Source organism: Diuraphis noxia, unplaced genomic scaffold, assembly GCF_037042655.1.
Source record: "Diuraphis noxia isolate RWA-SAM2 unplaced genomic scaffold, SU_Dnox_SAM2 contig0002, whole genome shotgun sequence".
In the NCBI taxonomy this organism is placed as follows: Eukaryota; Metazoa; Arthropoda; class Insecta; order Hemiptera; family Aphididae; genus Diuraphis; species Diuraphis noxia.
The window spans coordinates 76,566,202-76,588,384 of record NW_028301712.1 but is presented as its reverse complement, the minus strand read 5'-3'; the positions used below and the strand labels follow the sequence as shown (position 1 = coordinate 76,588,384).

Sequence of the window (22,183 nt, the reverse complement as noted above, 5' to 3'; positions counted from 1 at the left end):
TAAATTATAATTTGAAGGTATAATTTTTATTTTATACCTATAAATAACAATTGCACTTTTCATTAAACAATATATTTTGTATTCTCTCGATTAACCCTGGTATTAGAAGTTTTATTTCTGTGGTTAAAGTTTGAAGGTTATGTTTGTAATCTCGATCAAAAACTTTGGGAATTTGTTGATAAGAACTGATAAAAAAAATCAACATAACCATGGACCTTACTAAACGCATGCCATGTCGCCATGAACAACTTACAGACCGGGACATACGAGTTTACGACTCATACGAGTTACTACAAATTACAAAAGAAGGTGATCTTATATTTTAGTATATAAGTCATAGCAATCATAAAAAGAAGATCTAATCACAGAATAAATAAATTATTGAGGTATTATCTATAAACCTTGCTTGATTATGACCACGATTTAAAATAGTATTATCTTAGTGATTATGACTTGAAATTTAACGAATGGATCTTTGCAGGAAAAAACTCCGGATCCATGACGTCATTAGTCAGTGTTATCAATATTATTCTTATCAAATGCCCAAGTTTTATAAATCATTATACTACACAACTACACAAGTCACTAAAAAAGGAATTTAGAAAAACATTGGTTATAATTACAAAATAATAATTTATAATACTGAAAACGTTGAAGTGTTTCTGCTGTACACTAGGTTCATAATTGAATAAGTATAACTGTTATTGTATTGAATCAATTAGAATATGGTTTTAAAATTAATTTGTAGACAAAGTTGTCAATAATGTACTTAAAATTAATCAATATTTTTTAAGCACAAAATTCTTTTAAACTATACATTTTATTAAATTACGTTCTACAGTAAATTATACTTGTTAATAATTATAAAATCATAAATAAGTTTGTATAATTGTATAGTGTGTATAAATAATGTGTAAATACTAAATTGTAAAAATATTGAAGTAGTGTCACTGGATGCCCCCTTCTATCACGCCCACATGCCTTGTAAATAATGTTATAAAATTTACTTATTGTATCAAATGTATACAGATTGTAAATATATTGTTGTTTTTATTAATAAAAAAAAATTTGTAAAAATAATGTACAATTGTGTAAATATGTAAATATAAACATTAGGTCATTAGATTACAATGATAACATTATATTTGATGGGCATTGGGCATGCCCAGTTTTTACAGACCCTCCACTTTTTGAACTTTTTTAATCCTATTTTATAAAGTATTTAATATCATTGATATTTTTTTTACATAGGTATTGTATGAATTAATTTAAATTTCTTACATTATTAGTAGTCCTTGAATCAAAATATCTATGACAAAATAAATATATATATTCTTTATCTCTACATGTTTTTGAGATAATGAGATGTTCGTTTTACATACTGGCACCCAACCTTTTTTTCAATACCAGATTTCCATTCATTGAATTAAAAATATTCCATTTGTTATTAAATAAAATAACTACACTGTAAACATTTAAATTTGAAATACTATTTGTAATAGTATATTATTTAGAATTTTAGAAATTGTGGCAAAGAGACATTAGGTAAATCGTACATTTATTTTGTCCCCGGCGTCATTCGCCGTGCATTTAATCACTATAACATTTGATAAGGACAATATTGATAACACTAACTAATGATGTCATGGATCCGGAGTTCTCTCCTGTGAAGATTCAAGATCCATTCGTCCATTCGTGAATTACTGAAATTATCAATTTTTGGGAATCGGCCGAATCGGGATTTGGCGTTTTAATATTTAAATTGACTTTGGAGATCTGGAAATCCTTTTGATTGCAAAAGTGTGAACTTTGATTTTTGCAAATGTCTTTTGTCTCGTAATTTTGTGTATTTAATTCTAAATTTTAAAAAATTTCTGTACTTTACTACCTATACATTTTTAACATAAACCTAGTAATCAAATATTACTTTTTTGTTTAAAATAATAATACTACCTAGGTTTTAACTTAAAAGCTTTAAAATATGGCGTCACTATTGCGTCAAATGTTAAGCATCAATAAAACGACAAGAATTGGATCACTTAATGCTTATAAACAATTTTTATGTACTAAATCTGATGATCCAATCCAATCTCATATAGGAAAATTAGTGAAAGGTAACAAAATCGTCGTCTTCATGAAAGGAAATCCACAAGCTCCCAGATGCGGTTTTAGCAACGCTGTTGTTGATATTTTAAATATTCACAAAGCCAAATTTGAAGCTCATGATGTACTTATTGATGAAAATCTTAGAAATGGTAAATATTTTTGGTAATTAATTTTGAATTAACCTAAGTAACAAAGTAAGATTCCATTTTACTACCTCATTATTTTTTGCAAAATCTATTCACCATTGGTGACTATAATATCCTTAAACTAGTCCTGAGTAATGGTCTGATTCACTTCAATTTTTTTTTTTATTTTACTTTGGTTTTTCAATCTTGTTTCCTTTTGTGTTTTGTAATATATGAAATGATTTATTATATTTATAGTTTAAATCATTTTTAGGTACATAGGTATTAAGTACTTTTTGTTTTACATAGATTCTGAATGTAGTGAGGAATGTATTGAATTTTACAAGGATGTATGTTTCTTTTTTCTTTATATCGGTCATCACGTTTTGGAGTTGAAATGATGCTTTCGTTTTTAACTTCAGCCCTCTTTGAAAAGGGAAATTCATCTTCAAAAGTAAAAACTCCAGTAGTTATCAAAAGCGTTAGTAAAAACCCTAAAAAATAATGAAAATACTGGAAATTTTACGCATAATCAGTTATACGCACCACAAAAATGAATCAATTGAAACACTTGAAATTTTCATCAAATGTTTATTTTAGTGTTATCTATTTACGATTAAATTTTCAAAATATTTTGACTTTTTTAAGTTATTTATAGATAATTTAAATTTTCGATTTTTCCAAGTTGATTTTTTAGAAATAAAAATTTGGTTATCCAAAAAATTTTTAAAATTTAATTCAAGGTTTATTATAAGTTGTACTTATCATTGTAAAAAAAAACAATCGTAAGTCACAATTTTTGTTTATAAGCATTTAAATTTCAAATATTTACTTAAAAATTAATTACTTGTATCAAAAAAAAATATATTATAATTTAAATATAGGTAATATAATATATCCTAGACTGATAAATCATCTCTGTTCAGAATAATTTTTTGTATACAATAATACCTGTCATTGCATTATCGTGACCTATAATCTACTATGCAGCAGAGTGATACTCAGTTGTCCACTTTTTTGTAACATACGCCAATATAATTTTTTTTACTTATTATTTAGATGGTAATATATTATGAGGAGGGAAGCTGTCCAGTGGCAGAACTTTCAATTTGATGCTATTTGTATGATTCTACAGAGCTCAAATGGAATGTTAAAATAAAACTGCTAAATAGAAGGGTAATAATGCCCAAATTGTAATAGGTAACCGATTGAGAACGTTTTTTTTTTTTTTTATAATAATTATACGATCTATACTTCTTAGCATAATGAGTATAAGTGATAAGAGACAGAAAAAAAAAGACACATGGTATGATTAAGAAGTCACCCATTACTCACTAGAGAGTAGAGACTCTTTGCGTGATGGATTGAGAACCTTAAAACTCAAATCCTTTTGAAGTCGATAATAGGTGCTTTTATGTAAAAATATATTCACATAATTTATTATAACTGTTAAATTAAAAATTTGAATAAACTGAGAATACAATAACATCTGAACTGTATTTAATTGTGTTGAATCATCGTTAATTCTTTTGTGTTTTTTTTTAGGAATAAAAGAATTCTCTAACTGGCCAACAATTCCCCAAGTTTTCGTAGATGGAGAATTCATTGGTGGTTGTGATATTTTGTTGCAATTGCATAGGTCAGGTGAATTAGATAAAATACTAGAAAAGAACGCTCAAGAAAAGCCTGTTGCGTAGATTTGTAAAATTGTTATTAAATAATTTAAAAATAATGTAGTTTGAATGAACAATAAAAGATTAAAATGTATTGTTATAAACTATTATGTGTTTTATTTAGACTGAATGTATCAATATATTTTACATGGTGTTAATAAAATATTGTGCATTAAATAACTGTATACAAATAAGTTGTTGATAAAATAAATTCTTATTTTTTGTTATGATTCACAAACAAATAACCACGAAACTTAAAATGTTTATCAAATACTTAGGTATTAGGTACCTATATAAGCATTTTCTGAACATGTAGATTTTTTTATATTTTACCATATTCTTGCTATTTATAAATATTAAGTATTTTGGACATTTTTTGTTTTAGATTCTGTATATTAAAAATATTATATAATAAGTAGTCAAAATAATGCTTACATTTTCAACTTGAAAGTGGACTTTGATACAAAATTAGATCTAGTTGGTACTTATGAATTATGATAGGTCACAATTAAAAATTTTAAGTACTTTCAAAAGTGTAGTTTACTTAAAGGTTTTTTATCACCAAGTGATTCTTTTATCATAACTTATATTTTTGAAAAACAAAATTACTTATTACAAAAGAAGTCATTTTAAACAAATATTTAAAATTCATGTTTGGACAAAACTACATGTTAACACTAAAAATAATGATTTAAATTATTGTTTTGTGATTTAAAAATATTATTCGTGGGTAAATGAAATTTTTAGAGTATATTATTTTACGTATCAGATGGTGTTGATGTCGACCAGACTGTAAATCTGACAGACATCAAGTGTGTGACCATTGTGAAGTTTAACCATATAATTCAACAACGAAGTTGTAATGTCCATCATAACGTACGCCAGTACAATACTCGTGTAATCCCGGCCTAATACACAATGACCTTTTTAAATGTAATTTTTTTTGCAAAAATGCATTTTACCTATCATAGTACTAACGACTAATGTAAAATAAATAAAATAATCACAATAATATCATCAAATATACCATATAATATTATAGGCTGACAAACTGTCTTCACTCAGAACCTTTTTTGTTTACAATAATTTTAAATCAATGAATTCAAATTTGACGTATCCATTGCAGTTACTCCTTTAACAAATAATGTACAGCAAAGCATTAACTACTTACCTGATGTTTTTTTAGAAACTTCAAGTCTTGATGAAATTGTATATATCCAAAAAAAATTTTAATTTTTTTAGTTATTTTGTTTGAACTCAAAAAATATTACTGCAGGTTGTGATTTGAAACTTTTCATCATCGTCTATATTAATATTATTTTCTATTCACAATAAAATTTTCAATATATTTTAACTTATTTTAAGCTATTTGTATTAAAAACTTATCCACATTGTTCTATAGACTACATGTTATATTTAAATAAGTTCAATTTAACTTAGGTGCTGCATATAGAAAATTGAACTAAACAAAAATATTTATACAAATGCATTTTATTATGCAGTTAGGTAAAGAGGATAATTTTGTGTCTCGGCTCAGAATTCATAATTATTATTAATCATTGAGTTCAAATTTAACATATTTAATATAGTGACTTACTCAACAACAAGGTAAACTTGAATTGTAGAAATGTAGTATACAGTTGGGTAATTTAACAGGTTTTATATTAATTTCTTCAAAAAGTAATAGAGCTTACCATATCAAAAAAGTTTAAGTTTTACTATATAATTTAAACAATTTATGGTTAACTTTTATGCATTTTATGTCTGAGTAATGAAAATAATACATTTTACAGCAGTCAAATTGAGAAAAAAATATTTTTTCCAGAATTGTTTATTATTTCACTCTTACATATTGTAATTTACTAATTCAATCTTGTGCAATATTTATTTTGTGTCTAAGAAATCAATTATTTTTATTTTCAGCGAAATACCAAAATTCATTTTCATTAATGACAGATTACTAGGTATCTACCAGAAATATAACAATATTGTTCATGTTTTTAATATTCTATTTAATACATAGCTGTTGTTGAAATGTTAGACTAGTGGTTTAAATAGTTCATGTCTCATACTATTCTTTATGAGTTGTCATACTTATGTATTTTAATGGGTGTTTAGATAACTCAATTGCTAACTATACATTTTAAACAATTGTATAATAGGTTAGTAAAAGTATGAAAGTTATATGATGACAGTTGGTAATCATTAATCTTCATTCTTTAGTATTTTGTCACGTAACTTCGACTTGACCAGGAAATGTTTGGTGTAAAGAAGGATTGCTGCTGAGAACAGTGTTAAAAAAGGCTCCAAAAAGAAAAAGACCACTGGGATGTCCAAGATTGAAATTGGTGGATAAGGTAAAAGAAGACGTGGAGAAAGTAAAGGCAGGAGAGGTTTTGAAGGAATTATCATTAGAAAGTGAAAACTAGAGACAAATTTGATAGACAGTATTGTCTTGAAAACCGAAAACCACGAAGAAGAAGACTTTGACTTACTTTAGCACCTCTAAAATTAGTAATTGTTTAATCAAAGGACATTCTTCAAACTAAAATAAATTGGAATTTAATAAGATTGTTTATAAAACTATATTCTATTTAATACTTATCTAAAAAAATATATATATAAATAAACTTATTTAATATTTATAATAGTTATTTTAATTCAAATTTTAGTCATAAATGGGTTTTTAATTTATAATAATAAAATAATGTTATCAATATTTCAAACAGTTCAAATTTTGAAATGTTTTATAATGGTGACCTGAGATTTTTATAAGTTGAATTTAGATATAAAATATTTTGATCGTAAAAAATAAGATTTTAAAAATTATAACACTTAAAAATAGTTTTTGATTTTTATAAATAATTCATAAAATAATAACTAAAAATTAATATTAACAAAAATATTCTGACAATTATAACATTACAAACATAAAAATCATGAAAGAAATGTTTACATCAGTATACATTTTTTTTTGTTCAAATGGATTATCACCACCAATTTGTTTGTATATATATTTTTAACAAGTGCTGACTAGTTGATTAATCTCAAAACAATATTTGTTATTATTTTTTTTTTTGGCGGAGACAAAAAACAAAGGTACACAATCCTAAATAAATTCATTTTTTAAACAAAATTAAGGTTCGATGGATAGCAATAAATCATCTCCTTCCAATTTCATTCCAACACTTATATCAATTTGTTTAACAGTTCCAGCTATAGGTGATTGCACCACCATTTCCATTTTCATTGCAGATAGAACAACTAATGGAGCACCTTTTTCAACCTTATCGCCTACTTTCACACGCACATCCATTACCGATCCAGGCATTGGGGCCCCAACCTGTCCCTTATCAGATTTGGAAGCTTTTGGATGTATATGCATCTCCTACAAAAACAACCATTTTATTATAGTAATATTTTAGACAGTTAATTTCATTAAATTAAATACTTTAGAAGCTTCATTGTCTCGTATGAACACAGACCGTAGTTGACCATTCATTTCAAAGAATACTTCAATCTCACCATTGGCAGTTAACTCTTCAGAAATCGCAAGTGTTTTAAAGGCTAATGTTTTACCTTTTTCAATTGTCACCTAAACAATTGTTACTCATTAGAATAAAGTTAATACAAATTCATGAATTAAATTAGTTCAGTAATTATTTAAAAATACTAACTTCAAAGTTCTCTCCAACTTTAGGTCCGGTCAAAAATATTCTAGTATCAAGTTTATCCACGGGTCCATATTTTTCCTTGAATGTCAGGAACTCATCTGTGACTGTAGGATAAAGAGCAGAACTCATAACATCATAATCACTAACTTTTTGGTATTTTTCTTGTAAATCAGATTTAACTTTGTTAAAATCTAAAGGAGGTAAAGTGCATCCAGGTCGACCTTCAATACGTGGCATGTCTTTCAAAACCTGTAGCAATATAATAAGTCTTAAAGATTTTAAATCATACACTTATTTTTTTTTAGAGAAATAAAAATTAAAGATATAATTTAAGTTTCAAAAGTATAATAATCAAAACTCAAAAGTAATGTGCCTATTTTTTATTTTACATGAAAAAGCTAGAAACCAAAATGATATTATAATATAATTACAGAAAAGTAAATAGGAGTTGAGCAATAAGAAATAATCAATAATGATTTAATGAAAACCTATTAATGAAAGTGGAAAGTGACTTTTTCTTAGTATAGAAAGTATAAGTCAAGTTGAATTGATAGGGATGTAGGTAATGATCATTCATCAAGTACCTTTATGGTTTTTAATGATAAATCTTGGATTTATAGCAATAAATTCTATAATATTTTGTAATTGGTATATATTATAGAAAAATAATAAAATATTAATGATAATATTAAACATTGAGAGTTAATGAAAAAAAATAGTAAATGTTATTATCTAAAGAAAAAAACCAGCAGAACAATAATGTCGTCTTATAACGTTTAGTAACAAATTATTTGAACTGTTACTATTTTATAATTTATTTAACAAGAGTGATCCAATAATAATTGATTTAGTCATTTCATTGTCAAGTAGTGTAGATCTTAGATATAAATTTACAGTAATTTAAAATATGCAAATAAAACAATATATTGAAATATTTGTTTGACAACTTACAGAAAAAACCAATAATATAATACATTAAATATTCATTAATAACTAATCAGTAATATATATATAAATATTTCATATCATGTGATATTAAAGGTTATTATTAATATTATTGTTTTTTAGCTATTCAGGCATTTTAAACTTTAAAAGTCTTTAAAATAGTTCTGCTTAGAAAGAACTAGTTTTCATTTTTTTTTTTTTTATTTATTCAATTAAAATAGTATATACAATCAGTGTTGGATAGTAACGTAACAAAAGTAACACATTACTGTAACAGCGTTACTTTGCTTGTAATGTGTTACGTAATTTCATTAGAATTATTTCCAAGTAATGAAAATTACTTTTGATATGTAATTTCTATTGAATAACGTGTTACAGTTTCGAATTATTAAGTACCTACCTTTTGCGAATTGAAAAAAAAAAATATGTCTATAATACGGACATTATTATGTTTACCAATCTAGTATAGTAATATACTATGTATATTTATTAAAGCTCCTTATACAGCTGATCTCACAATTTTGAATTCAATGATATTAGTAAAGAATACTTTTATTAAATACAACACAGCTTTACCATCCAGTGCTTCTGTAGAGCGATTATTTAGTGTTTCAGGGGACATTTGTTCTAAAAAAAGGTCGGGTATGATTGACAAAAATTTTGAAGATACACTATTGTGTAAAGTTAATTTAAAACATAAATAAATATAAAATAATAATATTGTATTATATTGATTATAGTATATTGATTTATTTTTCAAATTATATCTATTTACTATAGGTAATGTATTTCTAGTAACATTATTGCCACGGACAATGATAATATTGTTAAAATATATTTGAAAATATTTTTTTTTCGTAACGAGAAAGTAACGAGTTACTTTTCAATTTGAAAAGTAAAGTAATTTCATTACAATTTTATTAGAGTAACGAATAAAGTAACTTTATTACTTTTTAAAAGTAATTTACCCAACACTGTATACAATCTATACAACAGTAATGCTGTTCAAATAAATAATAAAAAATATTTTAAACAATAACTTTGTTTTTTCAATTAAATTAAACTATATTATTCATCAAAATAATATATAAATTCTAGATAACAGTGTTATTTATCTAGTTTAGGAATTTTAAGAAGTTAATATTACTTGTTTTTTCTACGGTAAATTAGTTTTCTGGTTTTATGGCATTTGAGTTTAACTTGTTCAAAGAAAATACATTAAGAGCGAGGACGCTACACCCGTATGTGTACTCCGTCTTACAAGGGCGTAACATTGCAAAAACTGTTTCGCGCGGGAAAGAACCGAGAAAGCTACAGTTATAATTAAGAAACGAAATTTTCACCACATAGAAAGGAGAATTTCGTCTGTGCAATATAGTTTTTATTTTTTCGATATCACTTATACAAAAAAAAATTCTTATTGTTTTATAATACATTAATTTTATGTTTTTTAAGCATGAATAACTTTTTTTGTAGTTCTGTTATCGAAAAAATAAAAACGATATTGCACAGACAAAATTCTCCTTTTTATGTGGTGAAAATTCCGTTTCTTAGTTATAACTGTAGCTTTCTTGGTTCTTTCCCGCGCGAAACAGTTTTTGCAATGTTACGCACTTTAAGACGGAGACAACACATGCGGGTGTAGCGTCCTCTTAATTAATGTTAACTGTCAGGGGCGTAATTTCAGGTTTTTTTTCGGGTGTGCAAAGTTTCAAGCAGGCCATTTTGAAATTTCACCAGGCCATATTAAAATAGATATACATACGTATATGTATATTATCCTGCATTCAATTATTCCCATACATTATAGACCGGTTATTACAATTTGATTTTAATCATATAAATAATTGTGGATTCGTGGCTCGTGCATTATTTTAGGCTTCAGCAAGGCGCAGGCCAATTGTAACATTCTAAAAGTAAGGGGTTCAACCGCACACCCTGCCGCCCCCCAAATAACGCCCCTATATTTTATTCTAATTAATGTGTTCACAAAAAAATAGAAAAAATAATAATAAACATTGTAAATCTAATTGGATTCTTATTATTAATATATACTCAGTCAGAATACAATTAATGTTTAAAAAACATTTAAGGAAAATATTATGTTGGTGGCCATATAATACAAAAAAATATTTATGTCATTCAAATCACGATACCTAATTATTTATGATGTGAATGATTATTACAAAAGTTATCATCAACATCTTAATATTATATTATAACTTTAATATTTTAAAATATTTAAAAAAAAATGCCTAATTAATAATAATATATAAATATTATGATGAAATATGTTGAAAATGTTGTTAAACAATTTTTTAGAAATATTTTTTTTTGGCCAATTTATGAAGTCATAATATTATTGAAGTGAATTGATAATATTTTTACTAAATGATTAAATGTAAGGTACTACAAAATTATTAAAATATTGTTTTGCTATGTGGGTTGATATGTATTTTATAAGAAAAAAATATTATTTTTTTATTTGAGGTTATTTAACATTTATAAATTCTATGGGTGGCTTTTTTAAGTTCAGCAATAAAATTATAATAGCATCAAATATAATTATTAATTTATCATTTACTTTTGATCTTAATGGTTCAGGGAATCCTTGGTATGGTTCACCAATACCACCTTGTAAGAATTCAATGACTGATTTAGGGAAACTCAGTTCTTCAGCCTTTTCTAATACATCTTTAGCAGTTAATTTGTTTTGTACCATAAATTGAGCAAAATCTCCAACAACTTTGGAAGACGGTGTTACCTAAACATTTATTATTTTGGAAATTAAATTTTTTATTACTTATTTTTTAAAATAATAATATTTTCTTATACTCCACCTTAATAATATCACCAAGTAAAATATTAGCTTCTCTATAAGCTTTTTTCACATCTTCAAAGAAGTCACCTAATCCTAGGGAGTAAGCCTGGAATTGGAGATTGGTATATTGACCTCCAGGAATTTCATTTAAATAAACATCAGCATTTCCTGATTTCATTGTTGTTGTACATTCAAATGGTGCATACAGAGTTCTAGCTTGCTCCCAGTAAGCACTATATTCAGAGACCTCTTTTAACTTTAAGCCTGAATCAAGAAATATTTTTAAGTACTCGTATTAATTTATTTAGAATATATAATATATATATTCTATAATTATTATTACCTGTATCTAATTCAGTATCCTGCAATGAAGCAATAATAGCACCCATGCTAGGTTGTGAAGTCATACCAGACATTGAATCGACAGCAACATCAACTACATCAGCACCAGCTTCAGCTGCAGCTAACATAGAAGCAACTCCAGCACCACTGGTGTCATGAGTATGGACATGAATAGGTAAATTGGGATATTTAGCACGAATAGCACCAATGAGCATAGTAGCAGCGCGAGGTTTCAAAAGTCCTGCCATATCCTGATTGTTAAAATATAAAATTTAAGTATATAAAAACAATTAATTTAATAATGTTGAACCTCTGTGACAGAGTGCATAACCTCTTGAGCTTTAGGAAATAAAAAAAAAATGTTTAAGTTTGAATATAATTAAGTGAAATTATGATGGTAGGTTAATTTAAATTTTTTATTTTTTCGTTAATTGTAAATAATATTTTAAATAAGCATTCTATTTTAAAATTTGTTATGGTTAAATAATTAAAAGTTTAACAAAATATTTGAGTTTTTGAAAACTTAAATTGAATTTGTGTCTAATGCCTATAATAAATAATAGTAACATACCTTTATACACAATACATGAGTACCAGCTTTAACTAACTCATCGGCAAAATTTACATAGTAGTCCAAAGTGTATTTTGTTTTACTAGGATCAGATACATCTCCAGAATATGCAATAGCTGCTTCAACAACACCTCCTGCTTTAGCAGCTGCTTCCATACCAAGAACGATATTTGGTAAGTAATTTAGCGAGTCAAATACACGGAACACATCCATACCAGCTTGTACAGCTAGATCACAGAATCTAGGAACAAAAAATGTTTTAATTAAATCGAGTGCTATGGACAATAAAAAAAAAAGTTCATACTTAAAGACAACATTATCAGGGTAGTTGGTGTAACCAACTGCATTTGCCCCACGTAATAACATCTGGAATGGTATGTTAGGTATAGCTGATCTCATGTCTGCTAATCTTTCCCATGGACATTCGTGTAAAAATCGAAGTGCAACATCGAATGTAGCTCCACCCCAGTTTTCCAATGAATATAACCCTGGGAAACTTTGTGATACCCATGGAGCAATCCGCAGAATATCATGGGATCTAAATGTGCATTTATTAAAATTAAAATATATGTTAAATAAAAGTAAAATCTGCTTTACCTGACTCTAGTGGCCAAAAGAGATTGATGTGCATCTCTCATTGTTGTGTCCATTAACAAAAGTCCTTTATGATCTCGAACTGCCTTTGCAAAAGCTTCTGGTCCGTCTTTAGTGAGAATTTGTTTAAATCCTTTAGGTGGATTTAAGCCTAAAATGTATTTTAAAGAAATTATAATATTAATTTGTGTGCCATATTTCAAAGATGTTAGCACTTATATTATTAACTATTGTAAAAACATTTAGTAAATATATGGTTTAAAAATATAAACTGAAAGTAAATGTATATACATTATGTAAGTACCTAATACCTATGAATTGTTAGTATTTGTTGATATTGATATCTATAGGCTACCTAGTGTTAATGTCAAATATGCTAAACATTATTAATATACAATAACATTAAATTAAAATATTAATTATTAGTATTAAGTGTTAAAATAGTTTATTTTATAAAACATCAATTACCTGAATTATTTTCTGGACCATTTTTGCCTAATATACGTGCAACGTAATCTAGACAAGCATAATATGCAAAATGATATGAAAACAATGAGTAAAACAGGTGCATACAATTATAACACAAATACACTTGTTAAAAAAATGATTCACACAAAATATAGTTAATTATTATAAGTTATAAATTTATACTAATAACTAATAAGTAAATAATCTGTATATATGTTTATATAAAGGGTTAAATTTTATGCTTGTACAGGCTAAACCTATTACTGTATATAATGTATACAATAAACAAAATGTATTTGGCCCCCTTGAGTGTAGGACAATTAACATTCTGCATTATACTCCGACCAATGCATCAAATCTATATCCATTTTCAAAACTTAAGTTAGATGACACATTCTAGAGTATGGTTAAGATTAGAATGTGTTATTTTCAATAAAAAACGGGCTGGTGTAGAGGCCCTTTAAGACGTCAATGTAATTTTGTTCATAAAAATATGCTCTAAGAGAATAATGATCCTATTCTGTAGAATCTTAGGAATTTAAAAAACCAGCGGGCCCTTAGAAAAATTGGAATATAATATTTTAACTAGTTCAGAGTTGAAACATTTATATTTCATTTAAGTTAGGTATATAAAATCTAAAATTAATTTTATATTACTTATAAAATGAATGTTTTTACTTATATAATACTGAGAATGAAGGGAATATAAATAACAAACCGAACAATGTTTTATTGGATTATCAGTTTAAGAGGATTTCAGCCCACTATTTGTTTTCTCTTTCTGGCTCACTCATAACATAGACAAAACGCATTTACACAGAATCATTTTTTCTATGTCTTTAAGTAATTTTAGAGTAAAATCTCTCATTTCAAAACAGATAGAGAATAATATTTTTGAGGGAATGACATATCGATTTTATATTTTATTGATATTGGATTTTGTATTTGACTTTCAAAATAAACAAAAAAATACTGTACATTTAAACTATGTTTAAATTATTTAGAGACAATAATCAGACAAATCAATACGTCATTCCCTCAAAAATATTATTCTCTATTTCTTATGTAAATATGTAATGGGAGGTTTAACTCTAAAATTACTTACAAGACATAGAAAAAATGATTCTGCGTAAATGCGTTTTGTTACGCGTGAGTCAGAGAGAGAAAACAAATAGTGCGCTGACATCTTTTTAATAAAAAACATTTGTATTTATATAAATTAATATTCTTAAAATACAATGATAAATATGTTCAAATGGTTCCACAATAACAATTATTTTTTAAGAAAAAATATATACATTCACAAAAAGCTCATTAATTAATTAATAAGGCATCTACTTTTAATATTTTTAAGTTCAGTTTAAGAGACTATAGCATTTTTTTAGTGGTAAAAAATACCAAAATTAAAAATTATATGTTTTCAAAAATAATGATAACGTTCTGTAGAATCGACAAAATTTGATTAGTTTTTTTTAAATTAATAGATGGAAATAATAATCTTCATCTCACACTAATCTTTGTTTTTCATTATTTTTATATCAAACTTACTTATTTAATATAGCTTATTTATGAACTTTATTATAGGTCAATAAAAAAGACAATTTCAAGCTTTTTTTTACAAATTATTTATACATCATTATTAGTAATAAAATAAAAAATGAAGTTCAATGTAGACTGTAGAAAGTCTTCTAATTTTTAGGTTATAAGATACAGTTATTAAAATCTAACAATTCTCTAAGGCCTGAGTTTACAATGAAGTTATTTTTGTGAATAAAATATACCATACTAACCCCCTTAAAATATAAAATTTAATTTGAACAAATTTGAAAAATTTCGAAAATAATCTAAAGAAAATAAAGACATCTGCCAAAAAAATATAATAGTATGATTATCCGAATCCGTGATCTTATTATTTATGGCTTATCAGGGGGTTGTTATGTTACAAATACCTAGTAAGTAATTGGTACTTAATACTTAGAAAAAACTATTTTGATTTTTCTCTACAATTTTCAATTTTTTTAATATTCTAGAAATCTAATCAAACATAATTGCTTTTGTATATTAGATAGTTATAAATGACAATATAATAATAAAATCACGAAGGCAATAATGGACCAAATTTCATATGTCTACTATTAGTAACACTCCCAGTTTTCATTGTTTAAAAAAATTTTAATACATAATACACAAAAAAGCCAGCAGAGGCCCGTGTTTGTAATTAATTTATTATTCTAGATCAAGGTCTAAGATAAAGGTTAAAAAGTAAAAATGTAAATTTTTCATAATGTAAAAGTATTTTATTTATGGGGGTGTTGTCAGTGGATATTTAAAAAAAACGTAACTTTTAACTATTATTATTATATAGGTAATTAACTTAAGTTTTAGTTATTATTTCTCTGAAAATTTGTGTAATTAATCAAATGTATATTTTAAAATAAACTTTTAATTAATTTAGTCACCTACTGCTATTATTATTATTTTGTAATTTAACTTAAAAACTAGTTTCAAAAATAAGTAAAATTTAAGACTTAAAGTTCATACTAAAATTAAAATTAAAATTTTTAAAACTTGCCCAAATTTGTATTTATATACATGCAACACCATAATAATTATAGGTATCATTATATTGATATTTATGATTATGAATTAGGTACTATGTAGTACATATACCGATAGTTAATCAATTAATTATGTCTGAACAAATAAAATATTTAAATATATATATATGTACCTGCAGGGAATTCAGGTACATTTGGGCGTATATTTGCTGGCTTTAAGCTGGTTGCTAATGGAGTCTGAGGGCCATTTACTAAAACCTCTCCCAAATAGTTAAGTAGTTTTTGAGCTCTATTTTGAGATGGTTCAAGTGTGAACAGTTGAGGGTTTTCATCAATAAAATATGTATCAACTGATCCATTTACAAACTTTTCATTGGTTAACACATTTAACAAAAACGGTATATTGGTCTAAATTATAAATAAAACACATTTAACTTAGGTAATTAGTTTGTAAAATATAATTTAGTGTAAGAAGAAAAAAATATGAAATGTTCTTATTACTTTTACTCCTCGAACTCTAAATTCTCGTAAAGCACGGTTCATTTTAGCACAAGATGCTTGTAAATCAGCGGCATGAGCAATAACTTTAACGAGTAATGAATCATAGTATGGACTGATTATTGCTCCAGAAAATGCAGAGGCACCATCTAATCGGATACCCATGCCTTCACCACTCCTGAATACCTTAATTAATATAATAAGTGTTACAAGTGATATTTAAAATAATATAATTTCATTAAAAAGTTAAGATTTACTTCAATACGGCCAGTGTCTGGTTGGAAATTTTTAGCAGGGTCTTCAGTAGTAACACGACATTGAATAGCAAAACCTTGAGGCTTAATTGAGTCTTGTGTCAATCCGAGTTCTGGCAGTGTAACGCCTTCCGCAATCCGAATTTGAGATTGCACTAAATCAATACTGTAATGACAAAGTATAAAATATTAACCGATTCAAGTTTAAAAATAAAAATATATTTAGTTGAACTCTATTTTACCCAGTGATTTCTTCAGTAACAGTATGTTCCACTTGAAGTCTAGCATTAACTTCAATGAAATAGAAATTGCCTTTGCTATCAGTTAAAAATTCTACAGTTCCAGCGTTTGAATAACCTACATGTTTAGCTAATTTTACTGCACGTTCAGTCATTAAATCTCTAACCTATTAAATTAAATGTTAATAAGTACATGACAAATATTTGTATTTATTGATACATTTAAGTAAAATAGTTTTACCTTTGGATCCAAATGAGGAGCTGGTGCCAACTCAACAACTTTTTGATGACGACGTTGCACTGAACAGTCTCTTTCATATAAATGAACAATATTTCCAGCTTGATCACCCAAAAGCTGAACTTCAATATGTCGTGGTCTTTCAACAAATTTCTCGATGAACATCGCACCATCTCCAAAAGCTGCTTTTGCTTCTGAACTAGCACGTTCAAAACTTTCTTTTACTTCCTAAAAAGATGGAATTTATCATCTGAATCAAATATATATTTATCTAATAACTTACTTCCATTTTTCTAACAACCCTCATACCTCGACCACCACCTCCAAAAGCGGCTTTAAAAATAACTGGTAAATCATGTTTCAAACAAAATTCAATAGCTTCATCAGATGTCCTAATTGGACCGGGAGTACCAGCCACAATTGGAACACCAGCATCAATAGCTGCTTGTCTGGCAGCAACTTTATCACCCATTTGTTGAACAACAAAAGGTGTTGGTCCAATAAATCGGATCCCAGCGTCAATAACTGCTTGAGCAAAATCAGATCGCTCAGATAGAAAACCATAACCAGGATGAATAGCATCAACATCGTTTTCCTTTTAAATATATTATTTTAATAAACAGTAGTATTAGTATTAAAAGTATTTTAAAATTTTAAAATTCGTTTGAACATATTTTCAATAATAATTCTTTTACAAAGCTCTAAGAATATTTTGTTTGTTAATTTACTTTTGCAATTCTAATAATTTCAGGTATGTCAAGGTATGCTTCTACTGGAGCTTTTCCTTTTCCAACCAGATACGATTCATCAGCCTTTAATCTATGCATATGCATTTTATCTTGTTCTGAATATATAGCAACAGACTTGATACCCAATTCATTACATGCTCTGAATACACGTATAGCAATTTCACCTGTTTATAAGACAACCAAGTCAATTTATATAATGTATATATATATATATATACACACACATATATTACATACGTACTAATAATAAAATGTATTTTAAGCACTCACCTCGGTTAGCTACAAGAACACTTCTTATTGGTTTGTATTCAACTTTTGATGAATACCTCGCTCGTGATAAAGAAAGAACGATGAATTGGTTTCGAACGTGGTTCCGAACGGAACCACTTACATTTGAAATTATCATTATGGCCGTACGATTAGAACTTTCTTAAATCTATTATAAAGAACATAAAGTTTAAACATACAACAATATCAAATTAATTAAATGTATTTAAAAAAACTTTTATTTTTTAACATAATTATTTTATATTTAAATATTTAATCTTTGAATTGAGAAAAACTTAAATAGTGGAGATTAAAGTAAACTTCAATGATTTAAAATTAAAACTGCATTCTAAGTGGACAATTATTTAAATAGGAGAGACTTAGTGCCCCCAAAACTATGCCAAATCCCGCCAAATTAGATCCTCGTCAAATAAATGCTATTTTTTTTCAACATTTAAAAAACCCCTATTTAAAATTACTAGTACATATTATATTTCTGATAAGATTTAGATGATATAAACATTAAACATGACGATAAGTAATGTCATAGGACCAGGGGTGGATAGGCCCATAGGGAAAAAGGTATTTTCCCTGTAGGCCCCCGGTCTATATTTATATCGGGGCCCACTCGGGTCTAAACATTTTTTTTTCGTATAACATAATATTCACCAAATAGAAATAATTTAAATTTATAACTATAAATTATTATTACTGTTGTTTTTAACAATATGATAATAACACATTACCACAGTCCACGACAAATCAATAATTTGCTCACAGATATTTAACACAATATTATATAATATATATATATAGTATTTTAAATCTTTATTGTTAATCGAAAACCGAAATATCCGACCGACCGCCGTCCGCGAACACCGCACGTTCTATAGTCTTTACTGATATGAAATACCATTTTCAGAAATGATTGGGTATTTAATATCTATTTTTAAACAATGTACAAATAACAAGATACGATGTATTATTATTGTGTTATCCATTATCCGATTAGACCGATTATCGTATCCATGTTCAATTTTATTATGAAGTCGAGACGTCGAGTGTCAACAGTTTCGTCGTGCGCGTTGACTCTGTATTTTGTCATTATTGATGTTTATTGATGTTATTGGAGTTTATTTTGTTTGTTGGTAATACTTACTTATATATTAATAATGAATAATAAACGAAAATATAAATCCGGTTCAAAAAAACGCCAAGAAAAAAAAAGAGAATTATTGATGCAATGTGCAAATAATAAAAAACAAATGAAATTAATTTATTCAAAAGGTAAGTTCGAATTTTAAACGATTATGCTTAAATACCTATGTTAATATCCTAATTTTTAGTTAATAATATCTTCTTTGAATATTTTATTTATTAACATTTAATCACAGACTAAAATTTTAGTCCGTACAATTAATTGAGTAATCAGATATAAAATATTGAATTGATCCATGGTTATTTTTTATTATCAAAGTAATGTAATTTTAATGATGTTATATCAACATGTTAACAATAAAATAATTTCACCCTCATACCCCTTATGTATATAGCTATCAAATGGTGAGCTAGATCTCTAAATTTGGGTGAACAATTATTATATGAACACATCATAGACCGGATCACTACCTTGTGTCCCCACAATCTGTTTTACACAACTCACAATTTTAGCCAACTGTCATTTAATAATTAATTTAAATATTTTCGATTATTATCAACAATTATCTACTTATTTTCTTCAATTAGGTAATTACTTACAGACTGAAAGCTAAATTGTATGCTTATGTATTTATGAGTTATTTTTTATTTCTTAAGTTATTTTGGACTTAAAGTACATCATGCACTAGTGCACTACTATAATATAAAATTATTTTAAAAATTATAAACATTTTTAAAACTACCTACCTATACAATATGTACTATAAACATACAATTATTTTTTTGTTATTATAATGATAAAGTCTATATATACTATATGTTTTACTATTAATTGTATAGATGAAACTAAAGTTTCCAATTCCAATAGAGAACATTCTGTGAAACAAATTAATTTAGAAGGTCCAATTTTAAAATTAGGTAATTATTAACTTTGATTATTTTACAAAATAATATTAATTAATAAGTAAATGTTAATTTAGTATTATTTTTTTATAACATTAAAAATTTGTATTGATTTTATAGATAAACCTGAAGTTTCCAATTCTAATAGTGAACATTTAATGGAACATATTAATTTAGAAGTTCCAATTGTTAGATTAGGTAATTATTATTAACTTTGATTGTTTTACAAAATAATATTTAATAATATGTAAATGTTAATTTAGTATAATTTTTTTATAACATTCAAAATTGTTATTGATTTTACAGATAAACCTGAAGTTTCCAATTCTAATGGTGAACATTCTATGGAACATATAAATTTAGAAGGTCCAATTTTAAAATTAGGTAATTATTAACTTTGATTGTTTTACAAAATTATATTAATTAATATGTAAATGTTAATTTAGTATTTTAGTGTTATTTTTTTATAACATTAAAAATTTTTATTGATTTTATAGATAAACCTGAAGTTTCCAATTCTAATAGTGAACATTTAATGGAACATATTAATTTAGAAGTTCCAATTGTTAGATTAGGTAATTATTATTAACTTTGATTGTTTTACAAAATAATATTTAATATGTAAATGTTAATTTAGTATAATTTTTTCTTCTTCTCATTTTCTTTTTTAATTTTCTAAATTTGCAAAATTTTTCAATATCAGATTGTATACTTTGATATCATTTTTCCCTCTGAATACCCAGTCTACAATAACTCGTCTCATTAATATTAATATTTTATTTGGTTCATGAACTAGGACATTACAAACTGCAGCCTGTAATGTGTATTTATATAGTATAAAATATTTCTAAATTTTTTTTTTTGCTCCTTGAAAAGCTTTTGCCTGCGGGCGCCCGTGTTCCCCTTCATATTTTTTTTTTTAATTCTCTAAATTTGCAAAAATTTTTAATTCCAGATTTTACACTTTGATATAATTTTTCTCTCTGAATATTATTGTACAAATTATTTTATCAATATTATTATAATACAAAATTATTATTGTATTGAAAATAATATATAATAAAATTGTAAATGATTAACTATAGTAATTTTTATGTTTTGAATATTTTTTATAAGAACATTTTATATTTTGTAAATAAAGTGGTCATTTAAAACTAGTATAAAATATGCGTATTGCGAGCGAAGCGAGCAAATTTTTTTCAGTTTGGGCCCCCTTAAAAAATTTCCCTGTAACAAAAATACTACCTATCCACCCCTGCATAGGACGATAGAACAATATTGTTGTTAGAGAATGAAATCCTCGAAATTACCTTGGAAATTTTTTTGATCTAGTCTATTCTAGAAAAATAATAACTAGACCATACCTATCATATTTCATATTTGATTGTAAGTAATAATTCCAACGGTACAGTTCAATCTTTTCTAATGTATACTGCTTGCAATAAGTACCTATACACATCAGTTCAGTTACGTCCTATGTTCAAACTTGCAGTCGCTCAGTCGCTCTTAATACCATAAGATGGTTCAAAACTTGATTGAGGATGAGTAGGATGAGTATAGGAGAGATTCATTATCTCGGACGAATAGTTGAAGAATGAGATGCATAGATATCTTTAATGTCTAATTACATATATTATAAAATCGTTTACCATAACAGAACTGAACACTTTATTGAAATAAAAAAATATACAAAGTTAGGTGTAATAATTTGTTTTTGTATTTCGATAATATAGTTGGAATAACTTATAGTTTAAGAAATACCGATACATATACATTGTACACCTATATATGTTACAACGGTAATTCATATTATACGACACAAGGACATATGCCATTGAAAAACTAATTTAAAAAACGTTTGTGTGCATGAAATTTAAATTAGCTTATGAGTTTATACAATAAATATTTAACCGTATAGAATGCAGAATCAAAATTGAGAAATGTACATGTTTAAATTATTTTAATGTATGGAATTATTAAAATTAATTGGTTATTGGTAG

At 26.2% G+C, this 22,183-nt stretch overlaps 3 protein-coding genes and 1 long non-coding RNA gene across 6 annotated transcripts in view; 3 read left to right on the top strand and 1 right to left on the bottom strand.

Annotated features, from left to right (window-relative positions):
• Positions 1-82: 82 nt before the first annotated feature.
• Positions 83-1,080, top strand: LOC149058944 (uncharacterized). The gene is made up of 2 exons (XR_016190190.1): positions 83-309; positions 482-1,080. It is a non-coding gene; the product is annotated as an uncharacterized LOC149058944 (long non-coding RNA).
• Positions 1,081-1,642: 562 nt separating this feature from the next.
• Grx5 (Glutaredoxin 5) lies at positions 1,643-4,009 on the top strand. The gene is made up of 2 exons (XM_015524605.2): positions 1,643-2,255; positions 3,777-4,009. The coding sequence occupies exons 1-2, from the start codon at positions 1,982-1,984 to the stop codon at positions 3,926-3,928; spliced, it is 426 nt and encodes a 141-aa protein (XP_015380091.1). The 5' UTR covers positions 1,643-1,981; the 3' UTR covers positions 3,929-4,009.
• Positions 4,010-6,530: 2,521 nt separating this feature from the next.
• Positions 6,531-22,183, bottom strand: part of PCB (Pyruvate carboxylase) — a 32,278-nt gene continuing 16,625 nt past the window's right edge. For 2 of the 3 annotated variants that reach the window (XM_015524629.2, XM_015524630.2), the window contains exons 2-19: positions 18,126-18,291; positions 17,835-18,019; positions 17,390-17,701; positions 17,110-17,334; positions 16,872-17,035; positions 16,633-16,795; positions 16,379-16,561; positions 16,051-16,285; positions 13,320-13,367; positions 12,855-13,002; positions 12,562-12,795; positions 12,258-12,498; positions 11,688-11,937; positions 11,364-11,608; positions 11,108-11,287; positions 7,582-7,827; positions 7,356-7,499; positions 6,531-7,292 (exon numbers count right to left, since the gene is read on the bottom strand). In XM_015524629.2, the coding sequence (XP_015380115.1) occupies positions 7,041-7,292; positions 7,356-7,499; positions 7,582-7,827; positions 11,108-11,287; positions 11,364-11,608; positions 11,688-11,937; positions 12,258-12,498; positions 12,562-12,795; positions 12,855-13,002; positions 13,320-13,367; positions 16,051-16,285; positions 16,379-16,561; positions 16,633-16,795; positions 16,872-17,035; positions 17,110-17,334; positions 17,390-17,701; positions 17,835-18,019; positions 18,126-18,261 (3,591 nt within the window). In that variant the 5' untranslated portion in view covers positions 18,262-18,291 and the 3' untranslated portion in view covers positions 6,531-7,040. The remainder of the gene's footprint in view (positions 7,293-7,355; positions 7,500-7,581; positions 7,828-11,107; positions 11,288-11,363; positions 11,609-11,687; positions 11,938-12,257; positions 12,499-12,561; positions 12,796-12,854; positions 13,003-13,319; positions 13,368-16,050; positions 16,286-16,378; positions 16,562-16,632; positions 16,796-16,871; positions 17,036-17,109; positions 17,335-17,389; positions 17,702-17,834; positions 18,020-18,125; positions 18,292-22,183) is intronic. The other variant, XM_015524631.2, reaches the window with a different exon arrangement.
• LOC149058943 (uncharacterized) lies at positions 19,103-21,169 on the top strand. The gene is made up of 5 exons (XM_089221132.1): positions 19,103-19,409; positions 20,121-20,198; positions 20,304-20,381; positions 20,490-20,567; positions 20,681-21,169. Exons 1-5 carry the CDS (start codon positions 19,295-19,297, stop codon positions 20,770-20,772), a joined length of 441 nt encoding a protein of 146 aa, XP_089077258.1. The 5' UTR covers positions 19,103-19,294; the 3' UTR covers positions 20,773-21,169.

Excerpts from the sequence above, each read along its gene's own strand:
- Grx5 (XM_015524605.2), top strand. The coding sequence starts at position 1,982 with ATGGCGTCACTATTGCGTCAAATGTTAAGCATCAATAAAACGACAAGA. Across the intron at positions 2,256-3,776 it reads TGATGAAAATCTTAGAAATG|GAATAAAAGAATTCTCTAAC; the intron begins GTAAATATTTTT and ends GTTTTTTTTTAG.
- LOC149058943 (XM_089221132.1), top strand. The coding sequence starts at position 19,295 with ATGAATAATAAACGAAAATATAAATCCGGTTCAAAAAAACGCCAAGAA. Across the intron at positions 19,410-20,120 it reads GAAATTAATTTATTCAAAAG|ATGAAACTAAAGTTTCCAAT; the intron begins GTAAGTTCGAAT and ends TTAATTGTATAG. Across the intron at positions 20,199-20,303 it reads AGGTCCAATTTTAAAATTAG|ATAAACCTGAAGTTTCCAAT; the intron begins GTAATTATTAAC and ends TTGATTTTATAG.